We start from the raw sequence: 26451 nt of genomic DNA on the forward strand, positions 1-26451 counted from the left end.
TGGACTGTAGCAAAATGAAGTTTGATCTGCTGAAAAAGAATCTATTGGCATCTTTTCCCTATGTGAGTTCAAATTACTTACTAGACTGAGGAAGGGTGCTTTTATTTACAGTTCTTTGGATTATTAGTTTTACTTTTTTTCTTCTGGTTTTCTCCCCTCTGCTATAGCTAGAATGTCAGCAGCAAAAAAATATTTGTTTTCAGTGTCATCCACAGTCTGTTTCTCTGCTATGTTAAGCCTATTGAAAGATAAACTTCAAGTTCAAAGCAAATTTCTGTTCCCATGGTTTATTTCATCTAGATGTTGGAAGGATGTGGGCACTATGTGCTAAAGATTTACTCCTACTGAGTCTTCTGTTGTTTATCCATTTCAGTTGCTCCATCTGTCAGACCATCTGCCTGCCAGTGACCCCATTTCTTTCCCCCACCCCCATTTGTGTTGCAGGTCCATACGTTTCGAGGTCCGCACTGGTGTGAGTACTGCGCCAACTTCATGTGGGGTCTCATCGCTCAGGGAGTGAGGTGTTCAGGTAGCACTTCAGCATCTTCTGTCATTCCCTTGAAATGCTCAGACATCTGTCCCACCCCAGCCTGCACTCCCTACAGGAGTGGAGGGCTGGGATTTCATTAAAGAACAAAGCAGGAAATCCTCCCAGAGAAGTTAGAGCAATTTCATTTGCCTCGTTAGCTGGTTTAGAAATGAAGCCATCAGCCCCTGGTTGCTGAGTTGCATCCTCTACTAGTACCTTGGTCCTTCCTATGCCTGTGCCTGCTGTATACATTCAAACTTGTTATTTATTATTAAGTTATCCCTGATGTTTTTATGTCTTAAGATGCAAGCACTGGAAATGGCAAAGCCAGCCAGCAATGAGGCTTCATAACTCCTCTTTTTGTTACCAGTTGCTGGGAAGTGTCCTTGTCTGCAAAAAAAGACTGCCACCTGTTTCCCATAAAAATACCATGCATTGCTGCAAGCCTGAAGTATCCCACCTCAAGATAAAAACAAAAAATATGACCTTCATTTTCCAAGACAGATTAGTTTTCTAGTGCCTGTATTCGCATTTTAATAGTGTCTTAATTATTTTAAATTTGTTTGTTCTTTTGTGGAAAAAAATTACCTTACAAAAATGCAATAATGATCACATCATGAGCTTTTGGATTCAGCCAGTGAATTAGTATTTGGTGTATTACAAATGGATTTTCGTAACTTCTTTCTGCACATCTGAAATAATTTTTAAAAATTATTTGTCTTACCTCTCTCTGCCTTGACCTCCAGGCATTCTTGGTCTCAGACTGGCACCAAACACATCCAACCCTGACACCTGCCTTTCATAGACAGAGGAGGTGGTTGTTACCTGAAATTAATTTAGACCGCAGTTTGAAGGGTCAAAATAGCTTTCACAAATGCAGGGTTTTAATAAGTGCAGTCTCAACTACTGCTACATCTTGTCTGTCTGGAGCTGAATACTGGTAACACGATGAATATGTGAAAGACATTAAAAAGGAGGAATAGTAGTTTGCTTTTCAAGATATTTGATCTTAAACACAAGTGTGCAACACCTGACCTCACTAATGCATAGCACTGTATTTGTTCACATACGTAAAATATTAAACTTATGAAAAGGCATATTTATTTAGCCTGAAACATAATACTCTCCCTCATAAAATTACCAGTGTTTAACTATAAGTAGACTGATGCATTTAAATTTAACTTCACGTGCCTGGAGAGCAGCACTGAACACAATGCAGGCAGGATCCTAATAACTGCGGCTTCCCACATTTGTTTAGATTTCACAAATAATGTATTATGCAGTAATAACTGCATGGAGAAACACACAAAAACCTACCCAATTCCATTAACTGTTTAGGTGTGCTTATGATTTTGCTTGATTAATATTTTATAGAGTATAATATTGAAACATGCTGCCAGTAATAGTCGTGTTTACATTTTTAATAGCTTAATGTTAAATTATCTCAAAGGTACATCAGTGATGAACATGACTGGGAAGGCATTAAAACAGGAATCAGAGTTATATAAGATAATGCAACTCACATGGCAGTGTTTGATTTACTGAAGTTTATAAATTCATTTGGCTGAATACTTGAATCTGTTAAAAAAATTCAATTTGTGAAGGTGAAGCAGTGATAGTTAAACAGAAACGCACCTGTACAAGTGAGGGCAGTATTTCACTCTGGAGTAAGACAGCAAGAACTATTTGTAAAATGAATCACTTTTTTACATCATGCCTTTCACAGCATTTTATATGCCCAATCTGACCTCCAGGCTAAGCCACAGGGGACACTTAGTCACCAGTGATGAGCCAGGGATGGGGAGTCTGCTGATGTGGCAGAGCGAGCCAAAATGTGACACTGCAGGAATGTGGAAGGGGGAGTGAGGCAAGCTGGCTTCCCAGCACTATCCCAGCTGGAGTGCTCAGGTGAATCTTAGGTTCTCCAACCGTGATCAGTGCTAAGCCACATGACAGCCAGCAAAAGACAGTCACTACTGTGCCAACTTTATTTATGGCTAATCTAAAATACCCAGAAGTTAAATCTCACGTGTTTAAATGCAGCACCTTGAGCTATGTGTCCAGTAATAAACTGATCCATACTGCACCAGCAGTTTCCTTCAGCTCAGAGGAGTGTAAGGGACATCCAGAGTTTGTAAAGTTTTTAAGATTTTTGACAACTCTGCTGGAGTTTACTTTTTCCACCATGAGATTTTACACATTTTCATGCTCATCCTTCTCATCTCCACACTATTCTGTCTTTCCTGACTGATTTTTTTTTTTGTACCCCTTGCTTGATGTGGAAATAAATTGTTAGACAAGACCTATCAGCATTAGTATTAACTAATTAATATGTTAACCTGTCTAACTCTGCTTGCAGACTGCGGGTTGAACGTACACAAACAGTGCTCCAAATACGTGCCCAACGACTGCCAGCCAGACCTCAAGAGGATAAAGCGAGTCTACTGCTGCGATCTCACCACGCTGGTGAAGGCCCACAATACCCAGAGGCCCATGGTGGTGGATTCCTGCATTCGGGAGATCGAAGCAAGAGGTTTGTGTGCTTGGCAGAGCAGCAGCACAGCGAAATGAGGATGGCTTGGATTACGTGCTGAGCTACAACACGGTGCTGTGCTCGTTTGCACTGGGGACAGGATGAGAAAAGGGGTGTTTTAGTGTAGGTGATACATTGCTTTGCATTAGCTGGTAAAATTAAATCATGGCATTCCTTAATGCAATTCCCTGAAATGCTTTCTGAAAGCATGTCAAAACATGTATTACGTTACACTTCTGAAAGGGGTGAACTTTAAAGTGAACTTTTAAGTTCACGTTTATGCGTCTTTTTTCATTACTTTAACATACCTAGGGACACATCCAATTTCAGAGTAATCAGTTTAAATCAAATCCATTTTTAATAGCCTTTACGGACATTGTGGGCAGGAGAATACAAGTGACTGGAAGTGACTCAGACAAGTGAGGTCAGGGGCTATGGTGTTTTGTGGTAGGACACAAACTGCACGGGTTTCTCATGATGCTCAGTTACTGACTGATGGATCCTGTGGCACTGGCAGCATGTCACAGCCAAAACTCAAGCTTGTGACAGGTTTTTGATCAACAGATGTGTGCCTGATTGAAGGAAAAACATACCCCCTTCAATAATTATATATCCCCTCTGTAATATTAATGTATTTTTCCTTTGGGTAGCAAATGTGCATGTTGTGCCGCCCAATAAGCCAAATTTTCCTGTTAGTCACAGCTTCAGCACAGAAATCTAATAATGTTGAATTCATGGCATCCCAGTAATCTGCATAGCAACACAGTGATACTAGCCATAGGGATTTCAAACCCACACATCATCTACTGAATTGACTCAAAGACTTACTAGTAAATCCCCTGCACTGCTCTGTAAAGCTCTAGCAGGATTATATCATCATTGCAGGGACAAATGGAAAGAATAGTATGGACTAAGACAGAAGAGCTTTACTTTGACGATATAGCAGGAAGCTACATTGCATTTGAGATCTAATCACTTACTTGTGCATTTATTGATTGAGATAAAATCTGCTGCCTGCTCTCCGTATTTTCAACATCTTTATATTTTTTCCTTATTTGCCATAGAACTATGAAAGATTCTAATTTTGTTCTTAAGAAAACAAAGAATATTGGAACTTATAAGTAGGTTGGCAGGGTGCTTAGTTAAAATAAGGGATTTCGGGATTGAAATGAATAATGTGTGTGTAATTTGGCTTGCTCTGCTGAGCTACCCTGCATTTCATGTTGGTGGAGCAGTGGAGGGAGAGTTGTGCAAGTGAGCAGATCTCTTGTGGTGAAAGAATGGTAGAAAGGACATACTGATGTGGGGAAGAACTGTATCCATCACTTCTATCAGCTGTGTATAAGTAAAAGCTGACAGCAAAACAGGAACCAATTGTGCTCATAGGGAAAGGAAGTCTTTTACTTGCATTGCTATTTATCATTGGGCAACTGGTAAAAGGAAGGGAGACCTCTAAAGCTTTATTAATTATAGTCAAATCCAGGAAAATCTCCTATATAAAATGAAAAAATCGTAATAACATCACATGCCTCACCATTAGCAAATTGCAGTATTTTTTTCTAACACAATCAAATCAACCATGTACCTAACAAAATCAGAAAGTATAAATTCTAAAATGCTTTAATCCTTTAAAAATGTTTAACATCATCTTGATCTTTCCTTAACTGCTCCAGAGTTTCACATTGCAAATAACATTTTGCTGTACTTTGTAGGTCTGTTGTTCTTGCTTCATTGTTCTTAAGCTTAAATACCTGCTGGTTACTGAAGCTAAGTTAACAAGAACTTTTTGTTTCAGGTTTAAAATCCGAGGGCCTCTACAGAGTTTCAGGCTTCACTGAGCACATTGAGGATGTGAAAATGGCCTTTGATCGAGGTACACCATTTTTTAATCCTGTACAGTTTTAATCTAATCTTTCAGTGCTAACACATTTCAGATCTTTCGGGGTTTATATATGTACCATGGAAATGAAACTGATATATAAGCAGAAGTACAGAAAATAACCTGTCTTTTCTGAGTTTAAAGTGATCTGTAGTCCTTTTCATACGAAGGAATTATGTTTCATAGTTGGAAGGAATAATTAAATGTGAAGTATTAGTGTGTAGAATCTTAAGTGGGAGACTGGATGATTGCTCAACCTGGCAGCACAGCCTAGGGTCCTAGTTCAAGTGTGAGCAGAGATGGTACCAGGGGAAAGTTGATAGTCCTGTCTTCAATAGACTCAGTACTTTCCAATGCAATAATCTATTTATGAGTTTAAGGACCAGGAACTCCAACTGGGAAGTCCTCCTGCATGAAGCCTTGTAGAAAGCACTGCACGACTGTGCACCTTATTGCATCTGCACAGGAGATGAGAGGGGCATTGAGGAGATCAGTTATACAGCTTATTGAAAAACTAACCATTAAAACACTGCCTGATTACAGTAATTTCACGACCATAAGGCGCACCCCGCAGGAGTCGTCAAAATTCTCAACTTTGTAGATCATATAAGGTGCACTGGACTATAAGGCGCACTTTTTTTTTGCAGCGAGGCTCCGCCCCCAGCTCCCGGCCCGCAGTTGCTGGCCGAGGCTCCGCCTCAACCCAGCAGCCATGGGTCCCCAGGCCCGCCTGTGCCCAGCAGGAGGGGTGCCTCGGGCCCCCAGGCCTGCCTGTACCCAGCGGGGCTGGGGCATGCTCGCTGTTCCTCCGTGCCACCTCACTGGGGCCAGGCTGTGGCCGCCGCCCCTCCGTGCCGCCTCTCCAGGGCCGGGCTATGGCCACAGCCCTTCCGTGCCCCCTCCACGGGGCCAGGGCGTGCCTCTGGAGGGGCCATCCCGCCTCCATGGGGCCAGGCTATGCCTGTAGAGGGGCCATCCCGCCTGCACGGGGTCGGGGAATGCCTCTGGAGGGGCCGTCCCACCTGCACGGGGCCGGGGGGTGTCTGTGGAGGGGCCATCCCGCCTGCACAGAACCGGGGCGTGTCTGTGGAGGGGCTGTCCTGCCTGCACGGGGCCGGGGCGTGCCCACCGCCGCTCCACCCCGCCTGCACCTGGCAGCCACAGCCCTGCCAGCTCCCCCCGTGGCTCGCAGCTCTCACTTCTGGGTAGGCAAATTTCTGAACTTTGTCCATCAGGTAAGGCGCACCGGACTAAATCGCACTTCCGGGTTCCGGGGAAAATTTTATTTAAAAGGGTGCATCTTATAGTCGTGAAATTACTGTACATGAAGTAACACGAATATCCTCAATTCCCATAAATAATGGTTTCCTTCCTGCTTATTTTGTTCAGGTACTGCCTCTGCCATGGCAGGGAATAGGGTCAGACACAGATCACAGCCCTGTGGTCACAAGTGCAGGGGTATGAGGCAGGTCCAGGTCAAGCCAGAGAGTCAGCTCGTGCGTCAGGGTAGTGACCAGAAGGGTGAATGGCCCCACACCAGCATAGTGCAGCTGGAGACAGCTGTGCTGTCACTCAGGCAGGGATTGAGGGCCCTGGGGGCCCATGGGCAGGAGATGTGGGGGCTCCTGGGGAGGCTACACTGGCCAGCAATGTCTGTGGTTACACTTGCTGTGCCTGAACATTTCTTGTTTGGAGGCAGTTTGTCATGCAGACATCTCTGTAAAGAAAGTCCAGCTAGGGATTTCAAAACTGGCTGTTTTCATCCTGAAATACCCTTTTAAAAAATAAAACTTATTTTTAAATATTTTGGATGATGCAGTTGTGAATATATGCATACACACACATAGGTCAGCCACTCTTTGGGGCAGAGAGATGCACAGTGATATGACTGCTATCATGGCAGATAGTGTTCCAGATGTGTCTCATGAAGCAATGATCCTGGGAGGCTCACAGTCCTCACAGGTCACATTCTGCTTCTTGCAGGTAGATCTGGCCTGGCAAACCCTTCTTTTCTGTGTATTAATTCTCCTCTAAGTCTGGATGAAACCCAGAAGGAGAGGTACAGGTTGTAGAGGGAAGAGTTAGAAGAAAGCATATTTAAATTTATGTCTGACCATAACTTCAGCACTGCTGCAGCTGTAGTTCCTTTGCAACTGTTTTGAACCATTGTAGCCACTTCAGTTTATTGCCTATTTATTAAGTATACTCCCAGCATAATCGATGGCAATATACAGTAAATTCACAAATACAAGCCGCACACATCCGGTGTGTTGGCAACATTGATGTCTTTGTCAATAAATAAGCCGCACCCGGAATATCAGCCGCACTTTAGTTCGCCAGGAACTTTCACAAAGTCGTCATTTAGTAACACAATCGCGGGATCACCGGGGCTTACTGGCTTACTGCCGACCTCGGAAACATTGTTTCCAAGTGAAAAAAGACACACCCTTTATTTACAAGCCGAAAAAGACAGGAACAATAGTATGGTCATTTTGCGAGCATTCCCAATGGATCTGCGTTGCCTTTAAACAGCCGCTCAGCCTCGCGGGCAGGCAGCTGAGCTCCGAGCGGAGCCACATCTCCGTGCTGGCACAGGAGCGGCCGCTGTAGCCCTCGCAGCCCCGCGGGGCGAGCGGCCGCTCTACCCCTCTCCCTGCGGGCTGAGCGGCTCCCCCAGCCCTCTCCCTGCGAGCCGACCGCCCGCTTCATCCCTCTCCCTGCGGGGAGAGAGGCTCCCCCAGCCCTCTCCCTGCGAGCCCAGCCAGCCCCGCAGCTGCACAAGACTGAAAACACTTTAAAAAGTACAGAGAAATATCACACACTTTTATCGAACTGCCGAGGTAACTCGCCAAGGTAACTCACCCTGATAACACTCCCCGCCCCTCAGTAACTCCGCCATCCACAGGCAGGCAATAAGCTGTTCTCTGATTGGTTCATTGTCGGAACAACGGGAAACCATGGATTTCAAACTGTTTCGGCTCGGGACTGGACTGGTATGATACTAGGTAAGGGCAGATATCACATTTTTGTTCATAAATTAGCCGCACCCAAATATTAGCTGCACTTCCGGGTTTCCACCAAAATTTTTGTCTAATTACTGCGGCTTGTATTCGTGAAATTACTGTACACTTGGATTAGACCCACAACAAGGAAGAAAGTGTGATTTACAAAGGCAGCAGCACCTAGAAACAAGAAGAGGAAGGTGACTAGCAGTATTAGATTTCCAAAGGAAAAAAAGCATGGATAAACATGGAAGCAGAAAAAGCAATAAAAGAGTTTGTATACAAAGGCTGTGGGGAAGACCATTGGGCAGAAATTCGCCAAAATCTGTATCCTCATTTTTTTAACAGTTTAATGAGGGGAAAGGGCTAAGAAAGGAAAGAGTTTGCCATGAATAAAAAGGCATGAATAAAAGCAGGAGAATAAAGAACATAATCCTGTTATGGCCTAAGGGACTAGAGTATTGCAGAGACCAGCAGCTGACAACTTTCCACATTTTCCTGTTTTGAAAATGTTTTTTCCCTGAACTGGGGTGGAAAAGCAAGAAGAGTTGAGAGTTTTTACAGGAAAGGATTCAAAGAAAAACAAAATAGGTTTTTATGTTCTCGCCTGTGGGCTGTGCAGTTTGAAGGTTGTTGTCAGCTGGCAGAAGTTTGCATTGGCAAGACGCTTCCAACCTGAGAGCTCAGGGCTTCCTTCCCTGTCAGATCCTTACAGATGCCACCCTCTCTTTTGCATCCCAGCCATATAGGTAGGAACACAGTGCTTTTCTGTTGCTCTGTTAACTCTTATCATACTAGAAGCCAGAGTAGTGTGAACTATCCCAAGAGTGAGGGTTATCCCATTCTCTGTCCCAGCTGAATGAGAAAGGATCTGAGTGCCAGCTGGCAGGTCTTTTCTTCAATACCACCTGGAAGTTTTCTGTTCAAATTTAATTTTCTGGCCAGAAAGTGAAGTTTGTGAGGGTTTTATAGAATTCGTATTTCCACATTCATTACAGGAAATTACCTTAAAAAAATACAGAAAAAATTAAATTACAGGAAATTAACTTTTTTAGGGGGAGAGGATAGTCAAAGGAGATGCTGAGAGCAGGGGTATGAACCAGAGAATAGAACTCTTTAATCTAATTGATAGTCTTGGCACACTACTGGAGGATGTACACTGACCAGGAATAAATTTCATTTTACAATTTAAGGACCATTTTTAAACCATCTGAAAGCAAAGGGTTGGAAAGTGCCTTCTAATAAGAGCAGGGATAGAAAACATAGGCTAGTTTTATAAATGGAAGTTGCAGGGTTTACAAGAAGTGCCTGTGGTGGCAGAACACTGCACTTCAGCATTCCAGAGGTCCCTCCCTGCCCATTGTTTCTGAGTCAGTCCCCAGGCACCTGGATAAAATTCCAGGACACTTTGGCATCTCCAGAAATGCAGCATTTAAGAAAAGGGTTTGAAAGCAGACAGGCAAGGAGTCCTCCCATTTTAATGCACAGGATGTGTCCTACAAATAACACAATCAAGTGTTCTGGTTCCAAGCTCCTCATCAAACCACAGGGGCCAGGAGACAGCGGGATACAGCAGGATGAGGCATGGGAGCTGACTTGGCTGTGGGGGACCTCTCCTGCTGATCTCATGTGCAGCTGAAAGGGTGCCATGAAGAGCAGCCAGCCCTCCCTCTGACTAATTCTGCCTTGACAAAGAGGCAGTCACTTGGTGCTTCCAAAGAATCACAGCAAGAACAGAAAAAAGCTACCATCTCCGGAAGAGAATAGCACCCCACATAATATTACTTGGGCCAAATGTAGCTGGGATAAGTTGGTTTTAAAAAAGGGTGAAGTTGGTCCTCATCTGATTAAACTGCTTTCCAAAGCCCAAGCAGTGTAAATACCCCTACTGTAAATTAGCATTAGGCTCTCGGAGGCATTGACAATGTTCCATTTTAGTGATTTTTGTAATGAGAAGGAGGGGAATAATGTGGATTTATTTAATCTGGTGAATGTTGGTGCTGTAGAATGACAGTTGCTCTCTGTCAGCATTGTTGAGCTGTGGCGTTGTGGCATCCAGAGAACACCCATTGTGCATTTCATCCACAGAGCTGCCATTGTCACCACCACATTCTGTCCCCCCACTTGTTTGTATGACTGGCTGGTACAATACACTTGCTAAAAATATTATACTATTAAATATTACATGAGTACTTAGAGGCATCCTAATTCATACTCTTTTGCCAGTGTAGCTGAAAACCTGTCAAATGCCAAATCCAAGAAAAAACAAAAAGAAGCATGCTAGCATAGTAAAAGTTGTGCAATAAAATAAACATTTGGGAGAAAGAAACTTAAATAAAATCTAGTTCAGTGTTCAGAGGGCATGGGTGAGGCTTTAAGAATGTAATACTTATTCTGTTTCATTCTGTAATGAACTATTGATAATTTCTATGGCATCCAAAGTCAGCTGAAACCTTTAAGAAAAAGAATAAAAACTTTATTTTTCTTGAGATATTCAAATTTCAACATAATGAAACAAAGTACACTGAGAGTCAAACTAACAAAGAGAAATTATTGAGTTCAGGTAAAAATAGGTTTGTCAAGCTGAAATTGACTACATGTTTTTAATCCAAAATATTTTAAAAAACTATATTAACATATGGGTGCTGCAATGATACTGAAAATACGAACTACCATCTGAAAAAGTTCCCGTATTGAAGAGTGAAAAAAAATTATTGTGGTAATGCAGAAGGTGCCATGTAAAACACATGTAATTCATACATGCATACACAAACACATAAAATTTCTACATATCTGCTACAAAAATGTGCAGGGTATGTTACAACAGATGAATGGCTGGGCTCACTTTAAAATAAACTTCAGTGCATTTCCAATGGATGTGCATTTGTCTCTGAAGAGTAAAATCTTGGACTCAGGAATTCATAATTTTTCCTACAATAAGCACATATGTAAATAAGAGGTATGTTTGAAGTGCATTGCAGTTTGAAGTACCTCAAGCTGAAGTGCCCCTTTAAGGAACCTTGCTGGGCTGCTTTGTAAAAGTACTAAATAAATAACACTTCCATTTAGTGTACTGGTGACCTGGATAATAGATGTGGGCTTGTGCTTTGCTATATCTGTTCTGATGCAGCTGCTGGCTCCTTGGAGGTATCTGTTTTCAGTGGAGCATTTTGAGTGCTCAGTGTCCATCAATTAAATAGAGCTCTCCACACAAAGCTTTACAAGACTGATGCTACGGTGCCTGGAATGTGTGGATTAAACAAAAGATTGGGGCAGTGTAAACATCCTCCTAGGGCTTATTGATGCTGTATTAAATTAAATGCTGATGGATGTATTCAGACTGCTCAGCTGCATCAAGAAAGGCTGTTTGTTTTAAACACTTAAGCATATAATCTCCTCTTGATGAGAACATGTAGTGCTATTAGTCTTAATGAGAATTATGTGCATACATTGACAGGACGTATCCCTGCAAGATTAATGACATAAGTTTGTATAAAATGTCTGCAATCAATATAAACTCTTTCACTGTGCTGTGAAAGCCTTTATCTCCATCTTGGATGCCATGTATCAAGCACCCCCACTCATCTGTCTGTATCAGGTTATGTCCACAAGCACTGTTACTGTGAGACAAGCAAGTCAATGGCTTTACAACACGTCAGCACCTTGGTGGTAACAGCCCAAGCTTGTGCCTGCACCTCCTGGCAGACACAGCAAACCCCTCTCTGCTGTACAGGCAGGCAGAACCTTGCATCACCCCACTCACCGTGTGGTCCTCACCTGCCCTGAGTGAAGCATAGCATCCTTAGCTGAAGGGTGGGAAATAGGAACTACAGGTTATAAATGGTCTCCAAGAAGCCTGAGGTAAAGCTGGGGGTTAAATCCAGACAGCCACACCCCTCCATCTGATCATCTTTCTGCTGCAAGACCACCAAGATAGGTCCCAGGAAGGAGTACAGGAGAATTTCTTGATATGGAGAAAAGTGTGGGTTTGAGGGTACTAGGTAGTACAGAGCTGAGGCAGTCATTTGAACTTGAAAAATCATAGTGATCCTGCCTTGCTGCTACTTTTTGTAATTTCACTCACTGCAAGCCAGGACTTTTCAGCAACACCTGTAAACTTTAGGCTCATGTATTTAAAAGTGATCTGTAATAGAGTTTTGACTAACTGTTATATTGTGGCAAACAAAATGTATGCCTCTTTAGATGCATAATTCACCTGTTTAGAATTTCATCTATTACAAGTATCCATATTAGTTTTAAAAATTGTGATGTACATTTCAGAATAATTGTATTGCTAAATGCCTTAGTATGTCTATTTAAATTCAGATCTTTGCTATAAATAAGTAAGTCTAATATTAAGACAGAAGATAGCAGAAAATAAGGCAGTTTTCTTGTCAGCTAATCACTGTAGATATGTTGGTATAAGATGTGCAAGATTTGGATGTTTCTTGATTTTTTTCCTACTGGTCTCCTTAGGGTCTTTGGAAATTTATGTTATTTCTCTATGCCTTTCTTTCCCCAAGTGGAGATTAAATAAATGGTTCATACTCCTTTGCACCTATCTGCAGATGGAAAATCTGATGTCAGAGCAAGTTATTAATAGCTTAGTTTCAGTGAATAAATGGGCTAAATGCAAGAAATACATTATTAACATGGTTTTTCATCCAGCATTAAAACAGTATGTTCAAGGTGGTACACTGCAGATATGGATGCTGTAATCACCAGCCCCTCCAAATAAATTGTTTACTAAAACATAAAGAAACTACCATTCCTCATTGATATACTGTAAAGTTGGTGGCAATATATTCTCATTTAAGCCTTCCAAACACTTTCAGGTTGATTTTCTTGTCAGGTTGCACACAATAAATCTGACTTAAAAGTCTAGCCTTGCTTCCATCAAAATTAGGCTGGTTTTAAAAGATTTCTTCCTACTTTCCTAGATGGTGACAAGGCTGATATTTCTGCCAGTATTTATCCAGACATAAACATCATTGCCGGAGCACTGAAGCTATATTTCAGAGACTTACCAATCCCTGTGATCACCTATGACACCTATTCCAAGTTCATAGAGGCAGCAAGTAAGTATTGCTTAGCATTTGTACCACCCTTTATTTGCATTTCCCATCCATAAAGCTGTCCATGTTAAAGGAAAGGATGGGAAAAAACCTGGAAAAATGGGTGCTGTCTTCATTCCTTCTCTGCCATGTCTTTTATTCACATGAAGCTTTTGCCTGATTGTTCATTGGATGGACATCATGCAGGCTGAAAAGATAAAAGTAAATGTATGGTATCAAAATAATCGACTAGTATCAAAAAGTATGGTTTCAAACAGTTTTCAGTGAGCACTGATGCTCAGTATTATAGGTATCTTTGATACTTACATATTTAAATATATTGAGAAATCTTGAAGTGATTCCATGCCATTTCAATCTGTCGCTTAACCTACATAAACAAACATAGTCTCCTAAAGTCATATATCCACACTCCCATCCAGTTTTGGAAGCTAATGGAAATAATCTTTTGTAATATGACAGTTCTGGGCAGAATAGTATTGTGAAGCACTTAACAAAGCTTGGGTACTATACCTACACAGAACTGTAGATATGTAGCTAGAGCTACAGACCATGGAGATAACTCCTGGGCAGTCTTTGTTGCTGATTTCTTTTTAAAACCTTTTTATTTTTTTTGAGGATCCAGAAGTAGTTGATAAGAGTCACATTTATGAGTGCAATATTTATCCCTGCAAGCACAGTCAATGGCTTGTAAATGATTCCATAATAATAAGTTATCTTCCTGATTTATTGCTGTGTACACATGGAAAGCCCTATTAACATTAATCCTGTTTGGTGTTTTTACAGAAATCTCCAACCCTGATGAACGACTAGAAGCAATACATGAAGTGTTGATGTTACTCCCTGCTGCTCACTACGAGACACTTAGATACCTAATGATTCATCTCAAAAAGTGAGTTAATTGACATGCAGGGTAATTCTTGACGAGCTTAACAATTTTCTGCTTTGAAAGAGAAGTATTACAGAAAGTCCTAATAAAGCTTCCATTAGGGCACTGCCACTAAACCAATAATGCTACAGATAAGCAGACAAGCTGTTTGTAGAAGTGCATATAAGCTGTGCACTTATATAGCATAGATCCTTTCGCTGGCTTATTATTGCAAACCTTTCAAGAGTTAATTCACATCTGTCACGCTTCTCTGAGGCAGATAATATCTGAAAAATACCCAATGGTGGGTAGTCCAGAGATGTGCTGCTGTGAGGCAGCACTTGAACATGCTTTGCTTCTGCCTCCCCTTACCTCCTGTTTTGTCTTCTTGAACAATAACCCTAAAATGAAAGAACTGTCTCTTATGAGTTGTTTGCTCACATCACAATTAGCCAAGAATCAAGCAGGGCCTATTTTTATATGACTAGTAAAAGTAATATAGGTCTCAGTTATCTCTTTCTTGGTTTTAAACATGTCCTGCCTCATTTGCTTTCCAAAGCTTCTTTAGGCATACATAATACATCCATGAGGGGCCTCATGAAGCTTCATAAGGCATACAAAATTTTCAGAAGTGCCTAAATCTAGTTTTTACTTACAAGTTTCCCAATTTTCTAGCTAGATACCTAGAAAAATTAAGGACTGCTCCAGAGAGGGTCCATTACTTCCATTCATTTCAAGCAAATCTGTTTTTCAAAACCATTCTAACTCTGCTGCTTTGGGTATTTACTTGTCTCAAGAGGTCTTTATGTAAGTTTTTAAAAACTGAAGCTGAGTTCAGACTGGTGCTGTCATCTCAAAGCAGGCCTTCATTTATGGCTATATTGCCCAAGTTATTCCTTGCCTCTGGTTAAACTTTGCTATTAGAAAACAACAGAAAAAGGCGTAAGGGAAGAATAAAGCTACCAGCCTTTTATTCAGAAAATCACTGATCTCTTCTTAGTTGCACTATTTACAACACAGTCATAAATGGGGAGTACTTCCTGGGTTTCATCTGCACTATTCTGCACTATTAATGCCAAGCTAAAAAGACCTCAATTCAATAAAGCTGGATCAGAGAACTTTTGCAAAGTGCATTTCATGCTCTATCAGGTTCTCATTATGCAGAGACTTTTCCCCATTTTGAATCAGCTCAGGTCATTACAATTGAGTAATTTTTTCCACTTGATGGCACATTACCTGGGCATGCAGGAGCTTCTTTGGACTCTGCAGAAATGAGATGTGCAAATACCCACCCTTGTCAGTACATATGCAGGGACAACTGATGATTAGCTTTTAAGAAGGCCTGTAGGGGCTGTAGAAAAGTGACCTGCACACAGAATCAGTACTTTTATGTCCTGGCAGCAAATTTTTAATAGACATGTATGGACTTGCCTTCCTGCTTTCCATGAACTGCAGTCCAGGCTTTGGTTCAGCTGTTGAGCTGAACTACTGATGAGGCAAAAAAAATCTGAAGTGCTGATTAGGCTTTCTCTCTCAAATATCTGCATTTGTAATGCAATGTCATGCAATGAGTTTCCTCTCCATTCCCAAATTGTAGCTTTTAGTATCTGCATGGAGATCAACTCCTATGGAGAATCTGTTGGAGAGATCTGAATGTGAAAGAGGAAGGAATCATTAGGGTTCAGACTATGCAGTTCTGTAGATAAAGCAAAGAGTTCCAACTTCAACTCCCTCGGACTCTTCCTGCATGGATAAAACATGCACCATATAAGAGAGTCTGTGTAAGGACTGCAGGGTCACAGTCTCTACACCACTGCTGTTTCTCAATTGAAAAGAAACTCCAGAGATTTTGTTAAAAGCACAGGAAAATAAAGCAACAAAAAATGAGTTTGTCAGTCAATTAATTACCTTTCTGATAACTTTTTGCTCAAAATTGCTACTGCAATAGCATGAGCAGTCCCCCCTGTGGTGAAATACATACAATTCCATTCACACTGACATTGCAGTCAAGCTCTGAGTCTTCTCTGTGTTTACCCCAGCTGTGCAGCAAGCTCCACACTCCTGAGCAGAGGTGCTATTAAGATCTGTGTAGATTTGCACAGTTGTTGAACATCTGTGCTGCATACATGCACAGAGAGAAAGCTTGCACAGAGGTGGCTTCAGCTTTGCAGCCTTGGTTTGTCTTTGTCCCTCGCAAAGCACAGCTAATATATGTGCTGGAAGATGAGGATATATCTGCGAGTAGGGGCACTAATGGATTTCTGTCCTGAAAGCAAAGAGGAAGAGTATTTTTCTGTGACAGAGCCATTCTTTTCAGAGGGATGACAGCAGAAGCAAAACCAAGTCATATGAGTACCTTGCAAACAAGGGAAGACCAGAATACTTCTGGCTTCAGCCACTGTGTGCTCACCTGATGGCATGAGTGAATCCACTCACACTGCCCAGCTCTGGGAATTTCTGTGGCTAGGGAAGGCCTCAGCTGCTGCCAGGAGAGGTGTCTCCAAAACCAGATGTGCTTCACCCTGGCAGAGTAGTTGTATGAAGGAGATGTGAAATGTTATCACATCACAAGAAATGACTGGTCCATGGCTGATCAAGGACCAAGGATGGTAGATGGATCAAGGGACTGTGGCTGTCCGACACTGCACTGCAAGAGCACTTTCAGGACTGAACTCAACATGCCACTCATATAGGACAACACTGATGTGATCCAGTTACCTGGAGGGAAACCTTGAGAACACCTGGCATTTTCCAGCAGGCCTGACTGATTTTCCAGTCGGGGCTGACTTCTCTGCAGCTTGGCCAATCCTTGGTGGCCTTTCTTTGCTCCAGTCACAAGCAGTCCATCTGTTCTTGTATTTACATTATATGACCTATGTCAGCAAACAAAACAGCCCGGGCTCTTCCCTGAAGTGTCTCCGTTCTCCATCGAGGATAGATGGCATTTATAGCAGCCCGATTTAAGCAAGCCACCTCCCCAGACAGGTCCAGGATTCATTCTTCTCCCAAAGCATAGCAAGTAGTTGGAATCACTCAGCTCCTGGTTGGCCTGAGGCAGCCAGCAAGGCAGAACATCCATGTGAAGGGGTGGGTTCCTGCAGGCTGGAATCATGTCTGGGAGCGCCAGTAGTCTTAGGAAAATCCATGCCTGTATTTGTGGAGCACACCCACACCCCGATACCCTGCCAGAGAACTGCAGTTACTGTAGCGTACAGGACTGTTCCATACATCATCATTTAAATCATGATTATGCTTTTTAAAAAGGAATTGCCACTAATTCTTATACCTTAACAGACAGTCACATGGAAAAATCACTGAAGAGGCCATGAGAGGTGTTTAAAGGTACTTAAAGTCACAGTCCCACCACCCAGCTGCATTGTACTTGTTGTGGAAACAGTTATTATTGCAAGTTAAAGCAAAAATTGTTACTAAAGAATGTCTACGTACCAGTGCTTGATGTGAAGCAAGACTACAGACAAAGATGTAGATATTCTTTTTTTCTGGGAAGTAAGCAACTAATTACTTTTTTTTTTCCCTGTTTTAGGGTTACCTTGCATGAAAAGGATAATTTTATGAATGCTGAAAACCTGGGAATAGTGTTTGGACCTACTTTAATGAGACCTCCAGAGGACAGTACCCTTGCTACACTGAATGACATGCGGTACCAGAAGTTAATTGTGCAGATTTTAATAGAAAATGAAGATGTTCTCTTCTAGTCAGAGAGGCATATCTTCAAAGCCATTTGTTTTAAGATAATTAGTCTGAAGGAAAAACAACATTTCTTTAAATTTTTTTAAACAGAAAAGTAGAGTTCCTTGACTGCACTTCAATTTCTGCAAAGTTGCAGATGGATGCCAAAATGTTTAGGGAAAGCCTATGTCTCATAGACATATGCCTCTTTGTAGAAGGGAAAAAGAAGGTCAGAAAAAATCCTCTTACCTTGTATCTTTTGCCTTGCCTCAGATGTATATTTGTTTTGAGAAGTTTCAAACAATTTTATTGTTAACTTATTAAGAAACACAAAACATATTTTAATATGGCTAGAGAAGCAAAAAGGTACTTAATCAGTGTTACTTGTATACACCTATACATTTCCTTCTTCATGAGACATAATTATATATGTCAATTGTGAAACAGAACCTATATTATAAAGATATTTTTACTTTACCTAGCTGAAAGAATGGCATTTTATTTTAGCAAACTATAAATCAATGCGGTGCATTGATTATTTTCACGTAATTATTTCTTGCGTTTTTGCTATGATATATTCAAAACAATTGCCACTAATGCAGTATTATCCTGACATACCTCTTCCATTGCAAGTGTTTTAAAGGAGAATACCTTTCTTGTGCATATTTCAGCTTTCCTTAGGTTTCTTTGCATTTAGGCACTAGCATCCTAGGATTGTACACTTCTAGCCATTTGCTGTTTCCCAAAACATAGAGTATTTTGTCTTTTTTTTTTATTCTCCCATGTTAAATATAGTCTTGAGAATTTTTTATAAGTCCTGGTGATAATATCATTTTCACATGCCAGATTTTTCTTGGATTACAGTAATATATAAATTACGTGATGCTGGGACACTGGATATTTTCTGGCCTTGTTGAAAGTCAGCACTTTTTTGGGTGAATGATGAAGGATTTGGTTTTTCTGTAAAAATTGAGTTATGTTTTGTCATGTTTCTCTATTTATAAATGTACAGTAAATCTGCTGAAATTGTAGGTATTTATCTTGAATGTGTTTCCGGATGGTTTGTTTAAAAAAAAAAAAAAAAAGAAAGAAAGATTGCATAGGACATGTGGATAAATTTAATTATTACCAAATTTTAATATTTTTCTCCCCTCACAAATATTGACCTACAGAGTTCGTAGTCTAACTGCAACTTATTCCTAATGTTAAAACTGTCTCTCAGCATGACATGTCTGCAAGCATAGAAAATCAACGTACTTTACTACCAAACTCAATTTTCAGTACAAAAAAAAATTCTAATACTCCCTCATCTTGATAATTTGTATCATATGCTTGGTAACTCAGTGATGCAGTTTCCTGAATTATTTCAGGGAGCACATGTTTCTATTCAAATTGAAAAATATGTGTAACTATGATAATGAAGAGAGGTAGAGAGTATGACTGTAAATTTGTCGTCTTCTAGAGGAATAACTAAGGGCTAGATAGATTAACCCAGATTGCAGAGCAAGTGCTAAATAGTCTGAGTTCCCAATACTTCTATCTTCCATAGATCCTCCTGCCTTGTACAGGACTATTTGTTGTAGGTTATGTACTACTTAATACTGTCATAAAAATGATCTGGAAATGGTTTTATTTTGTGAAGTGAAATATGCTTTGTAATTTATGATAGTGTAAATGGAAGGAAAAATCCCATTAAATGTGTTAAAAGAGTTTTGGTGTCTGTCACTGACTACACGGCAAGCTGCCAAACAAAAATCAATCGCTAATTTCCATTCTGACATTGCTGGAAACTTTCCTGCTCAAAAATTTAGAACAGTTTTACTGCATGTTGCAGTTTCACATTGGCACTTGGTTGCCCATACTACCACAGCCAAGCTCATGCGCACATTTATTTTCAGAGACCACCCTGAACCACCTCTGTGCAAAACTTCTAGCAAGCAATGAATCCCAGCATCAATCCAATCAATATCTGAGAATCAATGCCCTCGGAGTATTTTTCCACACTCCTGAACACAGACATTTGACTAACAATGGTTTTCTTTATTTTTTTCTGGTCAGTTCCGTTATAAGGTGGTTTTTTTTAAGGTAGTACACAGGCAGCTTCAGCTTGTCTCACTGTTTGGAATCTCCAACACATGTCCCATCTTAAGGATTTGATGACAGTAAAAGGCATTGTGCCTAGAAACACCATGCTTAGTATCTGGAGAGAAGTTTTTAATCTGTTGGACAGAAGGATGAGTATGATTCTGCGTCTTAAAACACAAATATCTGCTAAATTGTTCACATTTCACTTGGCTAACTGATCAACTGATGTCCAGCATCCTCGGGGCATACTGCACCTGAAGTGAAAGGACCATGTCCTCTCCACACCTCATTGGTGCCACCTTGTGCTGTGCCAGCTTCATCTCTTGTGTTGGACTTGCTGTGGCCATCACTGCTGCACCTGGTGTTGAGCTGCATGGCTGAGGTCAGACCATTCCAGATTCACCATCTGAGAAAGTAAAAGGGTAGCAGACTTCCCTCTGCAAAACTGCCTGCTGAGACAGTAGAATAATCACGTTTTCCTTTAGCAGAAAACTGTAATCCAGTACACAGGGGGGAAAATGAGTCTGACTGGATTAAACCAAATCCTTCCCTTTGCTTCAAAGCATTCAGCAAGAGCATGGTGACTTACTGCACATAAGGCACTAGCAGGAGTAGTAAGAAAAGTTCTTTGGAAGATGCTCCAGGAGGCTGTGTGTGAGCCCGTGTAGCTTCCCTGCTAGGTCATTTCATCTCAAGTAGGACACAGTTCTGCACCTCTGGGAGCAGGTGAGACACTGGTGTCTGACTGCAGTGGATCCTGCCTGCAACCAGGCGTTCAGCAGAAACCTTGTTCCCCTCCAGCTATTGGAGAAGGCCTTTGGTGAAGCAGCAATTCCCCTCCTGTAGTCACCCACTCCAAATTCCCATCTGCCATTCAACTATCCCCGTGTTCTGGGTGCCACTCTACACCCTCACACCAACTGGGGTGAGACAACTTTGCTTCCATAAAGCAGAAGTGTCTCAGCCACAATCAGTGAAATATTACCCCGAAGTTATGTTAGTGGTTTGAAAGGTGGTAGCTTTCCAGAGTGCCATGGAACAGTCGAAATGTCTCCTTTATACTCATCTTTGTGAGACTCATTGCTGTCAGGTTTAAGTATTTGGAACCCACCAGGGAACTGAGCAAAGGAATTGTTTTTTGACACCACCACGCTGAAGACAAAGCAGCATGCTCTGTCTCTGTCAAAGCACACACCTCCTGAGAGGGCACTGGACAGGGAACTGTCAAAGGGTCTCCTCAAATGAGACACCAGTTCTGGGCTCCTCCACCCAGACACCAGTTGATGAGAAATTTCTCTCTTTTCTGCGGTAAATACTATTGGAACTGGACAAAGGATGTGGAAGTTACTGAAGCAGAAGACTTTAGCGGGGAAGGGGGGGTGGGGGGGAGGGTTGAGAGGGAAGAAAGAGAAACAAAGTGCAGGAAAACCTTTTTTGACATGAAGTTACAAAGTACAAAGAAGACAGCGATTTGTTCTCTCTGCAAGCTGAGGTCAGTTTAAGCTACGAAACAGGGCTAACAATGCACAAAGCTGGGTGAATTGGAACCACATTCATTGTATTTCTAAAGAAAAGGTACGACTACACTTTTGCCCATACATAACATTCACACATAACATTCTCAAAGCTCACACAACATTTGAGTCTTATTGACAGAGACAGTGCTGCAGGGGCACTTAGCCTAAGACTCTTGGAAGGAATGTATCAGGTTTGGGGTTTCTCCTGAAACAAGGCTTTTGACAGACCTGGGCTGTGTATTACTGGGAAATGCAGTACACTGGAGGGAGAAGGGATTGCAGGTGTGGTATTGGGCTAAACTCTGGACCTTGGAGAAGTGCTGGGAATACCTGGAGTAATAAATAGCTGGACTGAATCACAGAATAGTTTGGGTTGGAAGGGACCTTTAAAGGTTATGTAGTCGCAATCTCCTATGCAACCTCTCTGCAGGAGCCTGTCTGACCATCTTCTTATCTCTTTTATTGACAAGCACAGAGTGAAGTTCTGCAGAAAAGAGAGGGGAAATATTGCAGTGCCAATAAACCCCTACCCATAATCTGGGACTGAAAGCACAAAAACTCTTTGAGTAGGGAGGTAGTTCACAAACACTTAGGCAAGAAGAATGCCATCTAACTGGATCTTCAAAGCAGAATTGCATTGCTATCCCTACAGTTATCTGAAGGGAATGAAGATACTATAGAGCTAATAGAAGGGTGAGAGCATCAATATGCTTTATATTCTTTAGCTGTAGAGATTAATTCCTTGATTAAAGATAATGGTTAAGATTCAGAAATCTCAACCTTAGGGGAACTAAGATTATTGCTGAATGCTCTAGGGCCTGCAGATTCAGGACATCAGTGGATTTTATATGGAGGGCATACTTTACATTATCTTTCTCCAAAGGCGTGGTGTTCTGAATTTAACTATGCTGATACTACAGGTAGTGCCAGGACTGGGTGTTCACAGCCTGAAGGACATGGATTATTGCAGGATGTTTTAAGGACTGCAGTTAGGAAGAAAGCTTGTGTCAGATGGAGCAAGTGGTTTGTAAGCTCCAGTAGAAATGAACAGCTGCTTATAAGTAGAGAAACTGTCAGGGTTCAGTTTGCAGCAGATTTGGGGATGGCACAAACCAAGGTTGATACTGGAACCTGCTTTCATTGCAGGGTCTGACAAGGTGTCAGTCAAAATATTCTCTTTTCTTGAAAGCATGAGCCATAAAAGGAATGTTAGAATGTTAGAATGAGGAGTAGGGTTTGGAACTTCAGATCTTGAAAAGCATAAATTGCTGTCAGTCATCTTTGAAGATACCTTAATTTCTGTTCTGCTGTAGGGCACGTATGATGATCAATGTGCATAAAAATCCGTATCAATGACCACATGCTGCTGCCCAAGAACTTCAGGAGACTGGGCTCCACAGGTATCCATAACATCCATATGTTATGGTAACAGTTAGGGTTAGGTTAGTAATCCAAATAGTGAGGATCCAGCATTGTCACTGCAAGCTGCACAGCCCTCATTATTAGGAATAGGGATGATGTCAATAAGGGGCTGTTGTTCATGGTGGGGTTTTTGTTGTTTCAGACAGGAGTGTCACAGTTAAAGTAGGAATTAGGGACAGACCTTGGAAATCTAAAGCCTTAAAGACTGAGTGGTTCTCAAAGTTGTGAAAACTGCAACATGTTGGTATCACTAATGATCAGCTCCATATTTCCAATACAATGTGTGGATTCTCTGGTGAAGAATAGGGATATATTGGATGAATAGATGACTTTGCAAGGCCTTCAGAGCTAGGAAGGGTACTGGTGTCAATAGTCACCATATATATAGCCATATTCTTCTGATCTGCTGAAGCAATAAGACCTCAGTTTTATCTTATCAGATACTATAAGGGTAAAAAAGAAGACAAATTTTAAGAGTTTGGGATTCAAATAATCAAACTGAGTTTGCTGCTGGACATACAAACGTAAGAATAGGGCTGGTGTCAGAGGCCGGCTGGGATATGAAAATTTGAGGAGCTGTGTTTATGGTCTGTTTTGATGAAGTTTTGGGCCTTCCTAGTAGGTATGGGTGTTTTAGGTGAAGTTTCAGAATCTATTGGGTTTTGAGATTAATTCATGCAGTTGAACTTTGCATTGAATGAGAATGAGCACTAGCACTAAGGTAACACCTTGTATTCCACTAAAGAACTAGTTCCCTTCACAGAGCTACCTGAGGGCCCATGTGAATAAGGATATTGTCTGCTTTAGTATTGGAGGTAAGTCAGAAAACTTAAGACTCAGTCAATAAAATGGAGTCAAGGCAATCATGCCCTATCCATATCACATCGTACTTAAATGAGGTCTTCTCAGGGGCCACAGTGTCACCTGTGGCCTTTGAAACTAATTTTGTTTCTAGAGGCACTGATCCAAAAATTGTGCAAGGCCCCATTATAAAATGGTTGGAGTCCTTCCTGTGGTTATTATGGTAAAAGCTAAGATTTGAGATACTGCTAGCCGTATCTCAGGCTTCTTCTGAATTGGCAGCTTGACACAGATGGGAGACAGTTGTTTGTGTGGTCTTGTCCTGTACACAGAGGTCCACTGGTTTACATTAACATAACATTTAGGCTCTGAGATTTAGGAGTTCCAGGAACTTTTTTTAATGCTGGATGTTAAAGGGCCAACTTGTGCCAGCAGGTATCAGTGTTGGTTTTGTTTTTCTATGAGCCAATTGCTCTGTTGTATATCAGGGCAGGGTTAAGAGTTTAATTGAAACTTGAAGATACAAATGTTGAATATTGAATATTGCTGGGAATATAGAGAGATCTGGTCTCAATGGGTGCCAGTGCCATGCTCTTTTCAGTTGGCATGAAAACATCTTTGGCCTTAACACTAGCATTTGAGAAACCCAGGTTTCAAACATCCAGTATATTTCCTGGATGGTCTGGGTTTTCAGGGTAAATGAGAGCTCTGACAGCAATATTCATGAATGTGTGTTATGCTTCTGGGGGTCCCCTTGGTAGAATTGTAACTGCATTTAGTATCAGAGCTTTGGAAGCCAAAGGTTTCCATGGTTTTGGGAAGGCTGATGTCTGCAGTGGGCCGTGCCTCTCATTGTCCTGCCAGTAGAGATGGATCCCCTCAACACAATTAGCTAATCTTGGCAATCCAAGATTTCCAGAGCCCAGTTTCAACATTAGGGTAGGGTTTCAACTGTAGGGTCTGCAAAGTTTGGAAAAAGGACAGTGGGAACTGCAAGAAGCACTATTTTTTTTCACTCACTGCAATAACAGTTAGGGGTTGTAAATAAGATTAGTTTGACAACTGACATTAAAATCAGTCTTTGAGAATCTAAGTCTTGAAAATACCATGATATTTCTGAATTTTGTATGGCCTGTAGAATTATGAAGAAACTTATGTCAATATGGTCCAACTGTACCCAAAAGGAGCATGTTATAATGTAAAAAAAAGGCCCTACCCTTTCTTTTTGCAGTGTACTGGAGCATCTGCTAGAATCCTGCACAAACACCCTAGCTGAGACTATAAAGCCCCACTGCTTTTTGTCCCAGCCTCCTGCAAAGCCAGGACAGAATTTAACTGCAGCAGTCTTATTAAATGAATGTGTTATCCAACTTCCATGTATTGAAATAGACAATATGTTATTTACTTTTCTGTTTAAATAAACACTGCAAATATATGTATCCTGAAAGAATGCAACAAGTACTGCTGCAGCAAGAAAGGAAGAGAGCATACATTTTCACTGTCAGAGTTGTTTTTGTATAAACACTAACCTTAGTGACAATCTTGTGGAACAGCATGTTGTGACTTTCAAAAGCAGAGCAGGTTTTGCCCTCCTCCTGCACCACCACAGACTCATGCAGGCAGCATCCTCCCACTCCCACGTCTCTTACAAAGCTTTCCAACCTGCTTCTCTTTTTTCAGTAGACTCTGCTTTCAGTACGCTGTCAAAAAGGAAAAATATCTCCTTCTAGGACTCTTTGAAATGGGCTTAACTGAAAAAAACCACAGTGATTTGATGTAAATTTGTCATTTTGTGAGCTAAGAGGTCAGCTGTATGGTAATCAAAATAAAATAAACACTAAATGTTTTGTATGAGCTTTTTGCAGAGTGAAAGACAACCAGTAGGGTTTTTTTTGTTTTTGTTTTTTCAGGGGGTTTTGGTTTGGTTTGGGGTTTTCTTTGTTTGCTGGGAGTATTTTTTGTTGTTTTGTTTGTTTGGGTTTTTTTATGGTTGTTTGTTTGTTTGTTTGTTTGTTTGTTTGGGTTTTTTGTTTTTTGGAGAAAAGAGCATTTAAAAATAAAAACTACCTTCATTTCTACATAAATTCCCTTTTTCCCAGGCACTTGCCTGGGACAGCAGATGGGGAGAGATGCTGGTGTTCTCTTTCTCTACAGATTCAAGTGAACAGCAATGCCGTAGGTCATAGCCACAAGGAGAAACTCGACCCTGTGGTCTGCTGCTGTTCTTGGCCCAAGAGAGCCTGATGCCCTCGTGCTTTGTGTCTTGGAAAATGTTAGTTCCTTACCTAATGCAAAGGCATTCCTTAAGGGAATGCAAAGGTCATTTTTTATCACTGGAAGTTAGTGTTTTATTCCATAGGAGAATTTTTTTGGTGTTGATTTTAGTCAGTATGATAGACAGTTTGGAGTACTTTCAAGTGTATGCTTCCCTATCCAAAAGCCTTTGCCTTCAAAGAGGGCAATCTACAGTGTAAGGGAAGTGCGTTCCTCAGGCTCCTCTCCCTCAGTCACCTGCATTCACCGATTTCCATAGCTCTTCTCTTTATGGGCTATTCGGTGAAGCTGCAAATAGCAGAAGTTGATCTGCAAAAGAATGTGAGGCTGAAATATGATGCTTTCACACACTCCTCAGCACCATCATAGGCATCCTTGACTGTGTAGTTGGTGGGTAGGGCGTTAAGGAATCAAAAGCATATTACATGGCATGGTTCTCCAAAGAATAAATCATCACTTTTAACATACAGTGTGGCACAAGCAAATATTTTTTTTTCCTTTCTTGGTGAATAAAAAAAAAAAAACAAAAAAAAACGCAAAGTCGTTTGTATGGCCGTATATCCATCACCACATATAAAGTCTAAGTCCTGATACTAAGTCGATTTAAATACAAGTATCAGACTACACCGTGTGACCTCCAGAGCCACTCAGTTTTTTAAAGAAGGGCAGTTAACCACAATTCTATTTTCTTCAAGGCTCTAAAATACCCACCCACGCACATCCATCACGTGCACACAAACAAAAAGCAGTGATATTTTGTTTCAGCCATACAACGCTGG

At 41.2% G+C, this 26451-nt stretch overlaps 1 protein-coding gene across 1 annotated transcript in view; it reads left to right on the forward strand.

Moving 5' to 3' along the window:
- CHN2 (chimerin 2) overlaps positions 1-19283 on the forward strand; it is a 161282-nt gene extending 141999 nt beyond the window's left edge. The window contains exons 8-13 of the mRNA XM_033053813.2: positions 445-529; positions 2889-3062; positions 4858-4935; positions 12884-13021; positions 13802-13907; positions 17428-19283. Coding sequence (XP_032909704.1) covers positions 445-529; positions 2889-3062; positions 4858-4935; positions 12884-13021; positions 13802-13907; positions 17428-17599 — 753 coding nt within the window. The 3' untranslated portion in view covers positions 17600-19283. The remainder of the gene's footprint in view (positions 1-444; positions 530-2888; positions 3063-4857; positions 4936-12883; positions 13022-13801; positions 13908-17427) is intronic.
- Positions 19284-26451: the final 7168 nt, after the last annotated feature.

The sequence above is a fragment of the Catharus ustulatus genome, chromosome 1 (genome assembly GCF_009819885.2).
Source record: "Catharus ustulatus isolate bCatUst1 chromosome 1, bCatUst1.pri.v2, whole genome shotgun sequence".
Lineage (NCBI taxonomy): Eukaryota > Metazoa > Chordata > Aves > Passeriformes > Turdidae > Catharus > Catharus ustulatus.